The sequence below is a fragment of the Trichomonas vaginalis genome, chromosome IV (assembly GCF_026262505.1).
Source record: "Trichomonas vaginalis G3 chromosome IV, whole genome shotgun sequence".
Classification (NCBI taxonomy): Eukaryota; Parabasalia; order Trichomonadida; family Trichomonadidae; genus Trichomonas; species Trichomonas vaginalis.
This window is the reverse complement of record NC_067206.1, coordinates 21160236-21179358: the sequence shown is the minus strand read 5'-3', so window position 1 is coordinate 21179358 and position 19123 is coordinate 21160236. Positions and strand designations below refer to the sequence as shown.

At 29.9% G+C, this 19123-nt stretch overlaps 2 protein-coding genes across 2 annotated transcripts, besides 13 other annotated features; both read right to left on the bottom strand.

The window, feature by feature from the left end:
- Positions 1 to 2224: 2224 nt before the first annotated feature.
- TVAGG3_0139510 (uncharacterized protein) lies at positions 2225 to 2563 on the bottom strand (the record flags this gene model as incomplete). Its single annotated transcript, XM_051224216.1, has 1 exon — positions 2225 to 2563. One exon carries the CDS (start codon positions 2561 to 2563, stop codon positions 2225 to 2227), a length of 339 nt encoding a protein of 112 aa, XP_051109202.1.
- Positions 2564 to 3763: 1200 nt separating this feature from the next.
- Positions 3764 to 3801: a mobile genetic element.
- Positions 3764 to 3801: a terminal%2Cinverted (terminal inverted repeat of Banshee-A3 transposon ID:TVAGG3_0139500).
- Positions 3802 to 4402: 601 nt separating this feature from the next.
- Positions 4403 to 5461: a mobile genetic element.
- Positions 5462 to 6143: 682 nt separating this feature from the next.
- Positions 6144 to 6180: a mobile genetic element.
- Positions 6144 to 6180: a terminal%2Cinverted (terminal inverted repeat of Banshee-A3 transposon ID:TVAGG3_0139480).
- Positions 6181 to 6865: 685 nt separating this feature from the next.
- Positions 6866 to 6899: a terminal%2Cinverted (terminal inverted repeat of MuDR-4N1_TV transposon ID:TVAGG3_0139470).
- Positions 6866 to 7761: a mobile genetic element.
- A 3245-nt stretch (positions 7762 to 11006) lies between these two features.
- TVAGG3_0139460 (uncharacterized protein) lies at positions 11007 to 11345 on the bottom strand (the record flags this gene model as incomplete). The annotated part of the gene is made up of 1 exon (XM_051224215.1): positions 11007 to 11345. One exon carries the CDS (start codon positions 11343 to 11345, stop codon positions 11007 to 11009), a length of 339 nt encoding a protein of 112 aa, XP_051109201.1.
- Positions 11346 to 12545: 1200 nt separating this feature from the next.
- Positions 12546 to 12583: a mobile genetic element.
- Positions 12546 to 12583: a terminal%2Cinverted (terminal inverted repeat of Banshee-A3 transposon ID:TVAGG3_0139450).
- A 2355-nt stretch (positions 12584 to 14938) lies between these two features.
- Positions 14939 to 14974: a mobile genetic element.
- Positions 14939 to 14974: a terminal%2Cinverted (terminal inverted repeat of Banshee-A3 transposon ID:TVAGG3_0139440).
- Positions 14975 to 15669: 695 nt separating this feature from the next.
- Positions 15670 to 15703: a terminal%2Cinverted (terminal inverted repeat of MuDR-4N1_TV transposon ID:TVAGG3_0139430).
- Positions 15670 to 16477: a mobile genetic element.
- Between the last annotated feature and the right edge of the window lie 2646 nt (positions 16478 to 19123).

Here is a 19123-nt window from a genome sequence, read left to right as displayed (position 1 = left end):
AATAATTTTATGGACATCTCTGGAAAGTTTCATTTCAGTTTGATAATATATCCAACACCTATATAGAAGAGCCTTGCTGATTTGACCTGAAAGAGCGAAAGTTAGTTTTTTGATTTGAAAACCCTGCAATTTAATATTGTTAAGGACTCAATGTAGAAATATGATATAATATCATGTAGAGATCAATCATCTTCCAAAAATCTTCTATGTATGAAAGAAAAAAATTTGCAAAACGTACCTCTCAAGAAGTGGGAACGTTTTGCACACTCTCGAAAATAAAACACAATTTCATTAATTATTATGCGAAAGGGGAATTGAACATATTTTTATTCAACCAGATAATCCTCAGGCCAACAGATTTCGCAAAGAGAATTTCCCCAAACAGTAAGATTTTTCAAAAAAAAGAAATATAATGCGAAGAATTAAGATTAATCACCGAAAAAACAACTGATTTTACTTACTTTAATGATTTTGAAGATATGCAAATTATCAGGAAGAAAGCTCAATATAACAAATAAAATAATATTCTAATTTGCAAGAATGGGTTTAATGACTACGCACAAATACATAGCCTCATACATATCAACAAAGGTCTTGGGTCTCCGAGGTTCTCAATTTCATCAGAAACCGCTATATGATAACCAAGCTTACTCAGATCTACACATAAATACATAGCCTCATACATATCAACAAAGGTCTCTCTACTCTTAAGTTCCAATTCCCAAAATTTTATTTTTATATTTATTGGCAAAAGGTAAAAGTTCCAAATTATCGTATCGTTAATTTTTAATTTGCTTTCAAATTATATTTTTTGTACTTACGTTCAATTTTTATTTTTAATAAATTATTTATATTAAAATTTCGAAATATTCATAAATACATTCAATTCATATAATAATAGTCAATATCATCGTTTTGAGAAGATCAGATCCTACACAAAAACCATGGAGAGGATTGTATTTTCAATGTATGCCTCTGGTCGAGCACTAAAAGCAAAAGCTAGACAGTTTTTAACCTGTATAATAAAAATGTATCATATATCTTTTTGGAAAATAAAAACAAATTTTTATTTATTCAATATTATATAAAAAGGTGTTGATATTGCAGGTTTTTCAGTATGTTTTCCATCCCAATAAAACTCAATATTAATCGATATATCTGAAAAATACGAGGTGTCAAAGTGGTGAATTTCACCTCACTTCGTTTTGCTCCATTAAATTGACTCAATTTCATCCCTTTGCTGAGAATTTTTGTATTTGGAGGATAATAATCTAAATAATTCGAAATATTTGTTACAATAACTATCAGTGCTTGATTTAATGTTTGAATTTGATTGCTTCAAATTGCGCAATTTTAAGTAATTCGGCGTCAGATGTTAATTTTTTGCAAGAAGAAAAATATATATGTGGGATTTGGTATTGCGTTTGATGTTTTGTTTGTTAATTCGTTGGATAAGGCTTTATCTGGGTTCCACGGATGAATACCATACTGATGCATTGACTTAATCACAAGCATCAATTAAAATTCTTACAATTTTTAACCTTGGTTTTGGGGTATTTGATAAATTATCTTGCTCATATGTGTAAAGCGGAACATATTTTAACCTGTTATTCTTTGATCTCAAAGATGCTGCACATCCTACATCAAATAACTGGAGAACTACTGTGCAGTAAGCTGGAAATGTCAAGAGTTCAATTCTGAAGAGACTCAAAAGTTTGCAAGTAAAATAACTTACTCGGCTGATATGATTATCACCGAATACGATATTATGCTGAGCTGCTGTGATAGCATCAAGACTTGAGCGATATCTCTGGATTTCGATAATAAAAGTTAAATTAAAGATATCCCATATCTTCTTTGTCATCCATCCATAAGATTGTCCTGTAAGGAATGCTCTCACGGAGCGGAGTTCCTGTGAACAATTTTATATTCCTGGAACAATAATAAATGGTTTCATCCGGTATCCTTCAGAATTATATGGGAAGATACTAGTAACAAGCACAAATTCATGCTCTTCTTTGGTTAAAGGAGGGTTGCTTTCAGTGCAGATAACTTTGTAACGCTTTGATGAAGCAGAGATGTTTCATAAATACTCCACTTATTCCATGGATCAATTCCTGCCGTATACTGAAATTAATGTAAGAAGTTAGCAACTGTTGCTGTGTTACAGTACTTTGCTCGTTTTTCCTCATTTTCTTTTGAGCTTTTGATCTCAATGTTGAGATCAGAGCAAACTCTGTTTAACCATGATCTTGAGGGGAGATATACTTCTAGCGAAGTAAACAATTCTTTTTCCTCTTGTTGGAAATTCGTCTGGATGAACAAGGCCAGCTAGATATAAAGCTCTGCTGTATCTATACTCCAGTAATTCGTAGGCAATCTGATAAGCTTCGATTACCTTTTCACATGCAAGACCTTTTGCTCTTTGATTGATTTCACCATAAAAATCAAGTAATTCGACCTCTGAAAGATACGATGGTTCTCCACCATTACATGTGGTTGTCCATACATTTTCCGCAATTGTATGTCGCAACTCTGCAGTTATTGAATCATCGCGTTCCATGTGAAATTCATCTTTGTTATCAGTGTAGCACTTTTTGTTTAGTCTTCTTTTGAAGATTTTACGTTGAATACGAGACAAAACTGCTTTTTCTCAATGAAGTTTACATTTGGCTTTAATGTAATTAAGACTTTTCATGTCACTTTTTGTAAAGTTCATTTTCGGTACGGAACAAATGCATATATTAATGCATTAATTCTAAATGTAATAAATTTTGTATCTTTGAAAATTTCAAAGTTAAAAAAAATTGGACTAATATTATTCGTCTTCAAATGTACTATGCAAATTAAAGTTTTTGGGCTATGGATTCTGTGGGATAAGATTATTGAAATTTTGGATGTTCCTCGAATTGGCCAGAGATTCGAGTGTCAATGCCTTGTTCCATAACATAGTAATTGTGTTTGTGACTGAGCATATTTTTTTCTAAAATATAGAGATTAAAATTGTAAAAATCTTCATTTAAGGAGTTCCTGTTAAATGATTGTGACTTGATTATATTTGTGTCGTTTTTGGTAGTCTCTTTATTCGATTTTGATGAATTTATGTTCGAAATTCGGTATTTAACTAATAAGATTCAGAGTAAAACACTGGAAATCGGATATTCTCTATGCCAATGAACTGGACAATCTGTGTGTTTGGGAGGTGAAATTCCAAATTTTTTTGAAATCCCGAAAATGAAGATCAACCCTTTATTTTTGATTAAGATATTTTACAATTTCAGATTTTTTTGAATACTTTTGATTCGGTTTTGTTAAAAGCATATCAGCTAACTTGTTTTAAAAATCACATATTTTTATGTGGTAAGACGAAATGATGGAAGTGAGGCATATCTCAATATTTTCACCAGATCTTCAGGCATTTAGCATGGATATATAATTGTTATCATGATTTGTATTTAGTAATATTATTTAATCCAACTTATCAAAGCTAAACAAGATAAGAAATGCGTTTTAATTTTTTTTTCAAACAAAATTGAACAAAAAATACACTTAGAAGATATATTTCTTTAAGTTATTTATAGTAATGGAAATAATATGGTATATCTATCATTAACATATAAGCAGATCATACCTCTCTTGTGCCATGCAATTATGAATTAAGAATTTTGTAAATTCAACTGTATATAATAATCTTTTAATTGAAAAACATCATCAGACCAAGAGATGTTAATCATGTGCATCTAATATAATTGTTTTTGTCTAGTGTTGAAAACAGAAATTCATCAAAAGTGACACCTCAGAAAAGCTATAATATTGAATTTTTGGAACTTTTGATAGAGCACGTTTTTAAATATTAATTAAAGTAAATGTATATTTCGTAAAGATTCTTTTTAATAAAAAATAAAATTTTGAAGAAGAACACAAAATCTTCTGAAAAATAATATCACATAAACTCATATTATTTTCTAATATATAACTATTTTATATAAAAATCAAATTCAATGATCTTAAAAGCGAAGGATAAACCTCAAAATTTACGAATATAATGAGTGGGAATATAATGCTTATCTATCATAAAACCATATGAAATATCAATTTTTGCTTTACGCCTAATTTTTGACGACAATTAGCAAAAAATGTTAAATGTTAACACTCAGTCCATTTGAATATGAAAAATAAAATTGACTTTGATTAAATGTTTTTATTTATCATGCAATTCTTCTTGCGACCAAAGATTTGAATAAAATTTCAAAAAATAAGATAGCTTAAAAATAATATACGGTAGTGTTTACTAATAGATGAATAGTATATAAATTCTATTAAAATGGATTTGATCCAAAAAGATATATAAAATTTGATCATAAATAAAATTGTTTAGAAGTCATTTAAAATGATGTAATTATTCAAATTTTGCTAAAACCCATTCCTCTTTGATATATAACTCCCATTTTTGCATTTCTGGCTCGTACCAAAATTTTGAAACTTCGAATAATTCGTTAGGAGTGTAATTACTATTCGTTTTTGGATTAATATCGAGAGATAAATGTGGTGTATTGTTGTATTTTTCAATGAACTGCTGAACTGAGTCCTTGATTTGTTGAATATCATCCAACTCGTCTGGCAAAAACTTTTCTAAGCTTGGCCACAGGCGCTCCACCTTGCCGTTCTGTCTTGGCATATACGGCAAGGTGTGCTTCCAAACTATTCCGTTTTCCTGCATAACCTGGCCGAATTCACCGCGGTTTTCACCGCCGTTATCGGTCCAGATGCAGTAAGGGATAAACTCCTCTAAAAGTTTTCTTAAAATATTCGCTGTTGAGTTGGAAGACTTGTTTTTCAATAATTTAGTTTTGAGAACTTTACGTGTCATATCATTCAATATGGCAAAGAATGGAAAAGAAACATTACCGTGAAGGTAATGAATATCGCAGTGCCATATCAAATTCTTTGATATGGCACGATATTTGGTAGGTGGATCTGCTGGTTTGTAATCTCTTTTTGAAGATAAACCTGATTCCATCATAAATTTTTCCACTTGATGAGGCTTTATTTTTTGTAAATTGTCAAAAATTTGATCTTTTGTCAAATCTTCTATATTTTCAAATTCTTTTGCAATTTCTTCTTTTTCTTTCTCACAATCGGGATTTTGAACAATATTTTGAAACCTTTTAATCAATAAATAAGTTTTTGAAATTCCTCCTTTATATTGTGAAACACAAGAATTAATTAATTGTTTTTGTTCAAATGTTGGTGGATTTGGTTTTCTGCCGCGACTAACTTTTGGTAATTCGATTTCTTGAAGTTGAAATGCTCTTCTTATTGTATTTTCGGCAACATTCAATTTAATTTTACCATTTTCCAATTCAACTTCCTTTCCCACACTTTTGTAATATTCACCTTCTTCTATTCTTCTTTTAGCTTCAAATAGCCATTCTCTGTTTATAGATTTGGCAGTAGTCATAAAAGTGGTCCTTCTTTTGTGATAAGATTCAAATTTGAATGTGGATGATAAATAAAAATCAAAAATAATTGTTATAATTTAAATGAAGAAGTAATTTAAAACGATTTTATTTATGATCAAATTTTATATATTTTTTTGGATCAAATCCATTTTAATAGAATTTATATACTATTCATCTATTAGTAAACACTACCGTATATTATTTTTAAGCTATCTTATTTTTTGAACTTTTATTCAAATCTTTGGTCGCAAGAAGAATTGCATGATAAATAAAAACATTTAATCAAAGTCAATTTTATTTTTCATATTCAAATGGACTGAGTGTTAACATTTAACATTTTTTGCTAATTGTCGTCAAAAATTAGGCGTAAAGCAAAAATTGATATTTCATATGGTTTTATGATAGATAAGCATTATATTCCCACTCATTATATTCGTAAATTTTGAGGTTTATCCTTCGCTTTTAAGATCATTGAATTTGATTTTTATATAAAATAGTTATATATTAGAAAATAATATGAGTTTATGTGATATTATTTTTCAGAAGATTTCATTCTATATGCCTATGAAAAGTACTCTCAAAACTAACTTTTTCCTAATTATAATTAAATCTAGAATATTGTATTATGCTTAGTGTTATTTCATTTTTCTCATTCAATTTAGAATTTACAAATGTCAAAAATTGAGAGCTGTCACTTTTGATGAATTTCTGTTTATTACATAGCATTAATAAAAAAATCATTTGTTCTGATTAATATTTATCCAATAATAATATATATTCATTTTTGAATTTAATTAGCTTTTTTAAAGCTTAATATTTAATAATATTATTATTCAACATTCTTAATAAAATAAGATATATGCTTTATGTCTAATATATGTTTTGTAGAAATTTCGAGGAAATATCAAGGTTTCAACATCACTTCACTTCCACCATTTCGTCTTACGAAAGTTTAATTGTATGATTAAATACTTGGGCCATTCTAATATTTCATCTTTTTGAAATCGATTTTGCTCAATAGGATATGTATTAAAATATTTTTCCAATGCATCCAATAAATTATCCGTGCCATTTATTGATATATCAAGAAAGTCGTTTTGTTTTGTTTCTATCGGGGTAATACGATGTGAAAAGTGACAAAAATATACTATGATTTATATTTCATTGTATAATAAAGTCGAGAAGGGAGTCCTAACCTTAAGAAAGGGCTCTCTTCTCGACTTTCTGCTGCAATCTCACTCGAATTGCGCGTATATACTGCTTCTTTCATTAGAAGTAGTATATACGCGCAACAATATGCCATGGCAAGTGCACTTGTCGCCACTTTTAATGTTTCTCAAATGCAATGCGGGAAGGAGTGGCAATATAGTACTTGGGTAGTTGTGGAGTTATGTGTTAGGAGAGGGAACAGGACAAATTTGCCACACGGCACTTTTTTTTAAAAAAAATTAATGGAGCGGAGCGATACTCTGCTGCAGGAGCCCCAAGGCTCCCAATCATTACGAAAGGGAGCCTCAGGGCTCCTGAGAATCCATCAGCAGAGGCCTTTTCATTTGGCCTCTGCTGATCAAAGATTCGGCGAAGCCATTCTTCGTCTCAGGAGCCCCAAGGCTCCCAATCATTACGAAAGGGAGCCTCAGGGCTCCTGAGAATCCATCAGCAGAGGCCTTTTCATTTGGCCTCTGCTGATCAAAGATTCGGCGAAGCCATTCTTCGTCTCAGGAGCCCCAAGGCTCCCAATCATTACGAAAGGGAGCCTCAGGGCTCCTGAGAATCCATCAGTAGAGGCCTTTTCATTTGGCCTCTGCTGATCAAAGATTCGGCGAAGCCATTCTTCGTCTCAGGAGCCCCAAGGCTCCCAATCATTACGAAAGGGAGCCTCAGGGCTCCTGAGAAACCTCTTTGAGAAGGTTTTCTTTAAGAAAACCTTCTCAAAGATGATTGTCAGCATTCACTCAAAATCTACCAAGAGTTTCAAAGTTTCAAATCTATCTGAAATGAAGCTTTGAATCTCTTGTATATCTAATTGTAGAGGTACCTTTTCAAAATGTCTTCTATTGATTAAATTTAATCAGTAAAAGTCATTTTGAAAAGGTACATCTCTATAATTGCTATTGAGCATTCACTCTTGGAACCTTGGAGCTCTTGTGTAGTGCATGAAAACTCCAAGATTCTAGAATAAAACATATATCATAGACATAATTTCTTCAAATATAATTTAAGGTTATTTTTTAAAAAATTAGAACAGCGTAATTTAAGGTTATTGAAAAGTGACACTTGACAAATTTATCCCGCACTCTTCAAAAATAAGGAAATTTTGATAAATATCCTCATCGCTATTATCATAAAAGATTCAATATCCCTTTCGATATTTAATGACAAATTTGAAAAGGTGTTTGAAATTCTTTCGGATTTTGTTGAATTTAACCCAAAATTTATTATTAATTGTTTACAAGAAATTTTATTTAACTCTTCTTGTAAAGAAAACTTTGCCAATATTTTGAATGCATTTGAAAATTCCGAGCTTAGAATATATTTGGATGAATGCGAAGATGAAATCGATCCTGAAATTTTTGACTCTCTCAAAAATATGTATTCAATTTTAAATGAATCTAATTCTCATCAATAATAACATATGAATAAAAAATAAATGGATTTAATTTTTTTTATCAGTTTCAATAGATTACAGTTATTTTTATTTTCTACAATATCTCATTACCAAATCGTTTTAACTCTTTGTATATCAAAGAATAATAATAAGTGACCTGTAATAACCATACTCATAATGGATTAGACCTCAAATTATTTAAAATGTCAATTCAATATTATTAAATTACAATTTCTTTTATTCTAATAGATTTTAACTAGCCAATCATGATTACAAATATTGTAGCCTTCATTAACTCATAATATCGAAGAATATAACTTATATTCATGGACAATTTGTGATTAATTTCCAATAATATATAAAACCGACTCAAATTAATCATGTTGGCATTAGCGCGCATCGATGCTCAATCTACCTGTAGTATTATAAGCTTATATTCCTATTTTTCAGCATTAAAATTGTGAATTACGTAATTTTGTCATAGTTTTACGTAATTTTAATTTTTTTTGATAAGAAAAAAATGACTTTAAGAAAAAACGAGATCACTCATAATCTTTTTCTCAGAAAACTGCAGAGTATACAACAAATGTACTCAAACGTGCATTAAGCACAATACCTGGTCCCCATTTCGCTCTATGGACCGATAATGGTACAAAAAATAAAGAAAAATTGCAAAAACGTTCCCACTTTTTGAGAGGGATGTTTTGCAAAATAATTTTATGGACATCTCTGGAAAGTTTCATTTCAGTTTGATAATATATCCAACACCTATATAGAAGAGCCTTGCTGATTTGACCTGAAAGAGCGAAAGTTAGTTTTTTGATTTGAAAACCCTGCAATTTAATATTGTTAAGGACTCAATGTAGAAATATGATATAATATCATGTAGAGATCAATCATCTTCCAAAAATCTTCTATGTATGAAAGAAAAAAATTTGCAAAACGTACCTCTCAAGAAGTGGGAACGTTTTGCACACTCTCGAAAATAAAACACAATTTCATTAATTATTATGCGAAAGGGGAATTGAACATATTTTTATTCAACCAGATAATCCTCAGGCCAACAGATTTCGCAAAGAGAATTTCCCCAAACAGTAAGATTTTTCAAAAAAAAGAAATATAATGCGAAGAATTAAGATTAATCACCGAAAAAACAACTGATTTTACTTACTTTAATGATTTTGAAGATATGCAAATTATCAGGAAGAAAGCTCAATATAACAAATAAAATAATATTCTAATTTGCAAGAATGGGTTTAATGACTACGCACAAATACATAGCCTCATACATATCAACAAAGGTCTTGGGTCTCCGAGGTTCTCAATTTCATCAGAAACCGCTATATGATAACCAAGCTTACTCAGATCTACACATAAATACATAGCCTCATACATATCAACAAAGGTCTCTCTACTCTTAAGTTCCAATTCCCAAAATTTTATTTTTATATTTATTGGCAAAAGGTAAAAGTTCCAAATTATCGTATCGTTAATTTTTAATTTGCTTTCAAATTATATTTTTTGTACTTACGTTCAATTTTTATTTTTAATAAATTATTTATATTAAAATTTCGAAATATTCATAAATACATTCAATTCATATAATAATAGTCAATATCATCGTTTTGAGAAGATCAGATCCTACACAAAAACCATGGAGAGGATTGTATTTTCAATGTATGCCTCTGGTCGAGCACTAAAAGCAAAAGCTAGACAGTTTTTAACCTGTATAATAAAAATGTATCATATATCTTTTTGGAAAATAAAAACAAATTTTTATTTATTCAATATTATATAAAAAGGTGTTGATATTGCAGGTTTTTCAGTATGTTTTCCATCCCAATAAAACTCAATATTAATCGATATATCTGAAAAATACGAGGTGTCAAAGTGGTGAATTTCACCTCACTTCGTTTTGCTCCATTAAATTGACTCAATTTCATCCCTTTGCTGAGAATTTTTGTATTTGGAGGATAATAATCTAAATAATTCGAAATATTTGTTACAATAACTATCAGTGCTTGATTTAATGTTTGAATTTGATTGCTTCAAATTGCGCAATTTTAAGTAATTCGGCGTCAGATGTTAATTTTTTGCAAGAAGAATTAAATATATATGTGGGATTTGGTATTGCGTTTGATGTTTTGTTTGTTAATTCGTTGGATAAGGCTTTATCTGGGTTCCACGGATGAATACCATACTGATGCATTGACTTAATCACAAGCATCAATTAAAATTCTTACAATTTTTAACCTTGGTTTTGGGGTATTTGATAAATTATCTTGCTCATATGTGTAAAGCGGAACATATTTTAACCTGTTATTCTTTGATCTCAAAGATGCTGCACATCCTACATCAAATAACTGGAGAACTACTGTGCAGTAAGCTGGAAATGTCAAGAGTTCAATTCTGAAGAGACTCAAAAGTTTGCAAGTAAAATAACTTACTCGGCTGATATGATTATCACCGAATACGATATTATGCTGAGCTGCTGTGATAGCATCAAGACTTGAGCGATATCTCTGGATTTCGATAATAAAAGTTAAATTAAAGATATCCCATATCTTCTTTGTCATCCATCCATAAGATTGTCCTGTAAGGAATGCTCTCACGGAGCGGAGTTCCTGTGAACAATTTTATATTCCTGGAACAATAATAAATGGTTTCATCCGGTATCCTTCAGAATTATATGGGAAGATACTAGTAACAAGCACAAATTCATGCTCTTCTTTGGTTAAAGGAGGGTTGCTTTCAGTGCAGATAACTTTGTAACGCTTTGATGAAGCAGAGATGTTTCATAAATACTCCACTTATTCCATGGATCAATTCCTGCCGTATACTGAAATTAATGTAAGAAGTTAGCAACTGTTGCTGTGTTACAGTACTTTGCTCGTTTTTCCTCATTTTCTTTTGAGCTTTTGATCTCAATGTTGAGATCAGAGCAAACTCTGTTTAACCATGATCTTGAGGGGAGATATACTTCTAGCGAAGTAAACAATTCTTTTTCCTCTTGTTGGAAATTCGTCTGGATGAACAAGGCCAGCTAGATATAAAGCTCTGCTGTATCTATACTCCAGTAATTCGTAGGCAATCTGATAAGCTTCGATTACCTTTTCACATGCAAGACCTTTTGCTCTTTGATTGATTTCACCATAAAAATCAAGTAATTCGACCTCTGAAAGATACGATGGTTCTCCACCATTACATGTGGTTGTCCATACATTTTCCGCAATTGTATGTCGCAACTCTGCAGTTATTGAATCATCGCGTTCCATGTGAAATTCATCTTTGTTATCAGTGTAGCACTTTTTGTTTAGTCTTCTTTTGAAGATTTTACGTTGAATACGAGACAAAACTGCTTTTTCTCAATGAAGTTTACATTTGGCTTTAATGTAATTAAGACTTTTCATGTCACTTTTTGTAAAGTTCATTTTCGGTACGGAACAAATGCATATATTAATGCATTAATTCTAAATGTAATAAATTTTGTATCTTTGAAAATTTCAAAGTTAAAAAAAATTGGACTAATATTATTCGTCTTCAAATGTACTATGCAAATTAAAGTTTTTGGGCTATGGATTCTGTGGGATAAGATTATTGAAATTTTGGATGTTCCTCGAATTGGCCAGAGATTCGAGTGTCAATGCCTTGTTCCATAACATAGTAATTGTGTTTGTGACTGAGCATATTTTTTTCTAAAATATAGAGATTAAAATTGTAAAAATCTTCATTTAAGGAGTTCCTGTTAAATGATTGTGACTTGATTATATTTGTGTCGTTTTTGGTAGTCTCTTTATTCGATTTTGATGAATTTATGTTCGAAATTCGGTATTTAACTAATAAGATTCAGAGTAAAACACTGGAAATCGGATATTCTCTATGCCAATGAACTGGACAATCTGTGTGTTTGGGAGGTGAAATTCCAAATTTTTTTGAAATCCCGAAAATGAAGATCAACCCTTTATTTTTGATTAAGATATTTTACAATTTCAGATTTTTTTGAATACTTTTGATTCGGTTTTGTTAAAAGCATATCAGCTAACTTGTTTTAAAAATCACATATTTTTATGTGGTAAGACGAAATGATGGAAGTGAGGCATATCTCAATATTTTCACCAGATCTTCAGGCATTTAGCATGGATATATAATTGTTATCATGATTTGTATTTAGTAATATTATTTAATCCAACTTATCAAAGCTAAACAAGATAAGAAATGCGTTTTAATTTTTTTTTCAAACAAAATTGAACAAAAAATACACTTAGAAGATATATTTCTTTAAGTTATTTATAGTAATGGAAATAATATGGTATATCTATCATTAACATATAAGCAGATCATACCTCTCTTGTGCCATGCAATTATGAATTAAGAATTTTGTAAATTCAACTGTATATAATAATCTTTTAATTGAAAAACATCATCAGACCAAGAGATGTTAATCATGTGCATCTAATATAATTGTTTTTGTCTAGTGTTGAAAACAGAAATTCATCAAAAGTGACACCTCAGAAAAGCTATAATATTGAATTTTTGGAACTTTTGATAGAGCACGTTTTTAAATATTAATTAAAGTAAATGTATATTTCGTAAAGATTCTTTTTAATAAAAAATAAAATTTTGAAGAAGAACACAAAATCTTCTGAAAAATAATATCACATAAACTCATATTATTTTCTAATATATAACTATTTTATATAAAAATCAAATTCAATGATCTTAAAAGCGAAGGATAAACCTCAAAATTTACGAATATAATGAGTGGGAATATAATGCTTATCTATCATAAAACCATATGAAATATCAATTTTTGCTTTACGCCTAATTTTTGACGACAATTAGCAAAAAATGTTAAATGTTAACACTCAGTCCATTTGAATATGAAAAATAAAATTGACTTTGATTAAATGTTTTTATTTATCATGCAATTCTTCTTGCGACCAAAGATTTGAATAAAATTTCAAAAAATAAGATAGCTTAAAAATAATATACGGTAGTGTTTACTAATAGATGAATAGTATATAAATTCTATTAAAATGGATTTGATCCAAAAAGATATATAAAATTTGATCATAAATAAAATTGTTTAGAAGTCATTTAAAATGATGTAATTATTCAAATTTTGCTAAAACCCATTCCTCTTTGATATATAACTCCCATTTTTGCATTTCTGGCTCGTACCAAAATTTTGAAACTTCGAATAATTCGTTAGGAGTGTAATTACTATTCGTTTTTGGATTAATATCGAGAGATAAATGTGGTGTATTGTATTTTTTCAATGAACTGCTGAAGTCCTTGATTTTTGAATATCATCCAACTCGTCTGGCAAAAACTAGCTTGGCCAAGCGCTCCACCTTGCCGTTCTTCTTGGCATATACGCAAGGTGTGCTTCAAACTATTCCGTTTTCCTGCATAACCTGGCCGAATTCACCCGCGGTTTATCCCGCCCGTTATCGGTCAATGAGTAAGGATAAACCTCCTCTAAAAGTTTTCTTAAAAATATTCGTGTTGAAGTTGGAAGACCTCTGTCTTTTCAATAATTTTAGTTTTGAAACTTTACAGTGTTATCATCTCAATATGAGCAAAGAAATGGAAAGAAACATTACCGTGAAGGTGAATGAATATCGCGTGCATATCAAAATTCTTTGATAATGGCACGATATTTGTAGGTGGATCTGCTGGTTTGTAATCTCTTTTTGAAGATAAACCTGATTCATCATAAATTTTTCCTACTGATGAGGCTTTTTTTTCTGTACAATTGTCAAAAATTTGATATTTTGTCAAATCTTCTATATTTTCAAATTCTTATTGCAATTTTCTTCTTTTTCTTTCTCACAATTCGGATTTTGAACACAATATTTTGAAACCTTTTAATCAATAAATAAGTTTTTGAAATTCCTCGCTTTAATTATTGTGAAACACAAGAATTAATAATTTTGTTTTTGTTCAACAATGTTGGTGGATGTTGATTTTTCTGCCGCGACAAACTTTTGGTAATATCCGATTCTTGAAGTTGAAATGCTCTTCTTATTGTATTTTCGGCAACATTCAATTTAATTTTAACCATTTTCTCCAATTCAACTCCTTTCCCACACTATTTTGTATATTCACTCTTCTTCTATTCTTCTTTAGCTTCAAATAGCCATTCTCTGTTTATAGATTTGGCAGTAGTCATTAAAAGGTGGTCCTTTCTTTTGTGATAGAGATTCAAATTTGAATGTGGATTGAAAATAAAAATCAAAAAATAATTGTTATATATTAAAATGAAGAAGTAATTTAAAAACGATTTTATTTATGATCAAATTTTATATATTTTTTTGGATAAATCCATTTTAATAGAATTTTATATACTATTCTATCTTTAGTAAACCACTACCGTATATTATTTTTTTATAGCTATCTATTTTTTGAACTTTTATTCAAATCTTTGGTCCAAGAAAGAATTGCATGATAAATAAAAACATTTAATCAAAGTCAATTTTACTTTTTCATATTCTAAATGGACTGAGTGTTAACATTTAACATTTTTTGCTAATTGTCGTCAAAAAATTAGGCGTAAACGCAAAAATTGAATATTTCATATGGTTTTATGATAGATAAGCATTATATTCCCGACTCATTATATTCGTAAAATTTTGAGGTTTATCCTTTCGCTTTTAAGATCATTGAATTTGATTTTATTAAAATAGTTATATATTAGAAAATAATATGAGTTTATGTGATATTATTTTTCAGAAGATTTCATTCTTATGCCTATGAAAAAGTACTCTCAATAACATTTTTCTAATTAATTAAATCTAGATATTGTATTATGCTTAGTGTTATTTCATTTTTCTCATTCAATTTAGAATTTACAAATGTCAAAATATGAGAGCTGTCACTTTTGATGAATTTCTGTTTATTACCATAGCATTAATAAAGAAATCATTTGTTCTGAATTAATATTTATCCAATAAAATATATATTCATTTTTGAATTTAATTACTTCTTTTAGAATTAATATTTAATAATATTATTATTCAACATTCTTAATAAATAAGATATATGCTTTATGTCTAAATATATGTTTTTGTAGAAATTTGCGGAAATATCAAAGGTTTCAACATCACTTCACTTCCACCCATTTCGTCTTACGAAAGTTTAATTGTATGATTAAATACTTGGGCCATTCTAATATTTACATCTTTTTTGAAATCGATTTTGCTCAATAGGATATGTATTAAAAATTTTTCCAATGCATGCCAATAAATTATCCGTGCCAATTTATTGATATATCAAGAAAGTCGTTTTGTTTTGTTTCTATCGGGGTAATGACGATGTGAAAAGTGACAAAATATATACTTGATTTATATTTCAATTGTATAATAAAGTCGAGAAGGGAGTCCTAACCTTAAGAAAGGCGCTTCTCTTCTCGACTTTCTGCTGCAATCTGCACTCGAATTGCGCGTATATACTAGCTTCTTTCATTAGAAGTAGTATATACGCGCAACAATATGCATGGAAGTGCACTTGTCGCCACTTTTTAATGTTTCTCAATGCAATGGCGGGAAGGAGTGGCAAATAGTAACTTGGGTAGTTGTGGAGTTATGTGTTAGGAGAGGGAACAGGACAAATTTGCCACACGGCACTTTTTTTTTAAAAAAAAATTAAATGGAGCGGAGCGATACTCTGCATGCAGGAGCCCAAGGCTCCAATCATTACGAAAGGGAGCCTCAGGGCTCCTGAGAATCCATCAGCAGAGGCCTTTTCAATTTGGCCTCTGCTGATCAAAGATTCGGCGAAGCCATTCTTCGTCTCAGGAGCCCCAAGGCTCCAATCATTACGAAAGGGAGCCTCAGGGCTCCTGAGAATCCATCAGCAGAGGCCTTTTCATTTGGCCCTCTGCCTGATCAAAGATTCGGCGAAGCCATTCTTTCGTCTCAGGAGCCCCAAGGCTCCCAAATTCATTTACCCTGAAAGCCTCGGCAAGCCTCATGGGCAAGATCCGTCTTGAGGGAGCAAAACCCTCTTTGAGAAAGGTTTTCTTTAAGAAAACCCTTCTCAAAGATGATTGTCAGCATTCACTCAAAATCTACCAAGAGTTTCAAAGTTTCAAATCTATCTGAAATGAAGCTTTGAATCTCTTGTATATCAATTTGTAGAGGTCCTTTTCAAAATGTCTTCTATTGATTAAATTTAATCAGTAAAAGTCATTTTGAAAAGGTACATCTCTATAATTGCTATTGAGCATTCATCTTGGAAGCTTGGAGCTCTTGTAAGTGACATGAAAACCTCACAGATTCTAGATAAAACATATAATCATTAGACATAATTTCTTCAATATAATTTTAAAAGGTTATTTAAATTAAATGAACAGCGTAATTTAAGGTTATTGAAAAGTGACACTTGACAAATTTATCCCGCACTCTTCAAAAATAAGGAAATTTTGAATAAATATCCTCATCGCTATTATCATAAAAGATTCAATATCCCTTTCGATATTTAATGACAATATTGAAAAGGTGTTTGAAATTCTTTCGGATTTTGTTGAATTTAACCAAAATTTATTATTAATTGTTTACAAAATTTTTTTAAACTCTTCTTGTAAAGAAAACTTTGCCAATATTTTGAATGCATTTGAAAATTCCGAGCTAGAATATATTTGGATGAATGCGAAAGATGAAATCGATCCTGAAATTTTGACTCTCTCAAAATATATGTATTCAATTTTAAATGAATCTAATTCTCATCATAATAACATATGAATAAAAAATAAATGGATTTAATTTTTTTTATCAGTTTCAATAGATTACAGTTATTTTTATTTCTACAATATCTCATTACCAAATCGTTTTAACTCTTTGTATATCAAGAATAATAATAAGTGCCTGTAATAACCATACTCATAATGGATTAGACCTCAAATTATTTTAAAATGTCAATTCAATATTTATTAAATTACAATTTCTTTTATTCTAATAGATTTTAACTAGCCAATCATGATTACACAATATTGTAGCCTGTCATTAACTCATAATATTCGAAGAATATAACTTATATTCATGGACAATTTGTGATTAATTTCCAATAATATATAAAACCGACTCAAATTAATCATGTTGGCATTAGCGCGCATCGCATGCTCAATCTACCTGTAGTATTATAAGCTTACTATTCCTATTTTTTCAGCATTAAAATTGTGAATTACGTAATTTTGTCATAGTTTTACGTAATTTTACTTTTTTTTTGATAAGAAAAAATGACTTTAAGAAAAAACGAGATCACTCATTAATCTTTTTCTCAGAAAACTGCAGAGTAAATATCAACCAAAATGTACTCAAACGTGCATTAAGCACAATACTGGTCCCCATTTTCGCTCTATGGACCGATAATGGTACAAAAAATAAAGAAAAATTGCAAAAAGTTCCACTTTTGGAGAGGGATGTTTTGCAAAATATTTTATGGACATCTCTGGAAAGTTTCATTTCAGTTTGATAATATATCCAACACCTAATATAGAAGAGCACTTGCTGATTTGACCTCGAAAGAGCGAAAGTTAGTTTTTTTTGATTTGAAAAACCCTGCAATTTAATATTGTTAAGGCTCCAATGTAGACAATATGAATATAATATCATGTAGAGATCAATCATCTTCCCAAAAATCTTCTATGTATGAAGAAGAAAAATTTGCAAAACGTACCTCTCAAGAAGTGGGAACGTTTTCACACCTCTCGGGAAAATATAAACACAATTTCATTAATTATTATGGAGATGCGAAAGGGGAAATTGAACATATTTTTATTCAACCCAGATAATCCTCAGGGCACCAACAGATTTCGCAAAGAGAATTTCCCCAAACAGTAAGATTTTTCAAAAAAAAGAAATATAATGCGAAGAATTAAGATTAATCAACCGAAAAAACAACTGATTTGTACTGTCTTTAATGATTTTGAAGATATGCAAATTATCAGGAAAGAAAGCTCAATATAACAAATAAAATAATATTCTAATTTGCAAGATGGGTTTAATGACTACGCCACAAATACATTAGCCTCATACATATCAACAAAGGTCTTATGGGTCTCCCGAGGTTCTCAATTTCATCAGAAACCGCTATAATGATAACCAAGCTTACTCAGATCTACACATAAATACATAGCCTCATACATATCAACAAAGGTCTCTCTACTCTTAAGTTCCAATTCCCAAAATTTTATTTTTAATATTTATTGGCAAAAGGTAAAAGTTCCAAATTAATCGTATTCGATTAATTTTTAATTTGCTTTCAAATTAATATTTTTTGTACGTTTTACGTTCAATTTTTATTTTTAATAAATTATTTATATTAAAATTTCGAAATATTCAATAAATACATTCAATTGCATATAATAATAGTCAATATCATCGTTTTGAGAAGATTCAGATCACTACACAAACCAAGGAGAGGAATTGTATTTCAATGTATGCCTCTGGTCGAGCACTAAAAGCAAAAGCTAGACAGTTTTTAACCTGTAAATAAAAATGTATCATATATTCTTTTTGGAAAATAAAACAAATTTTTATTTATTCATATTATAATAAAAAGGTGTTGATATTGCCAGGTTTTTTCAGTATGTTTTCCATCCCAAATAAAACTCAATATTAATCGATATATCTGAAAAATACGAGTGTCAAAGTGGTGAATTTCAACTCATTCGTTTTGCTCCATTAAATTGTACTCAATTTTCATCCTTTGCTGAGAAATTTTTTGTATTTGGAGGATAATAATCTAAATAGACTGTCGAAATATTTGTACAATAACTATCAGTGCTTGATTTAATGTTTGAATTGATTGCTTCAAAATTGCGCAAATTTGTAAGTAATTCGGCGTCAGATGTTAATTTTTTGCAAGAAGAATTAAATATATATGTGGGTTTGGTATTGCGTTTGATGTTTTGTTTGTTAATTCGTTGGATAAGGCTTTATCTGGGTTCCACGGATGAATACCAATACTGATGCATTGACTTAATCACAAGCATCAATTAAAATTCTTACAATTTTTAACCTTGGTTTTGGGGTATTTTGAATAAATTATC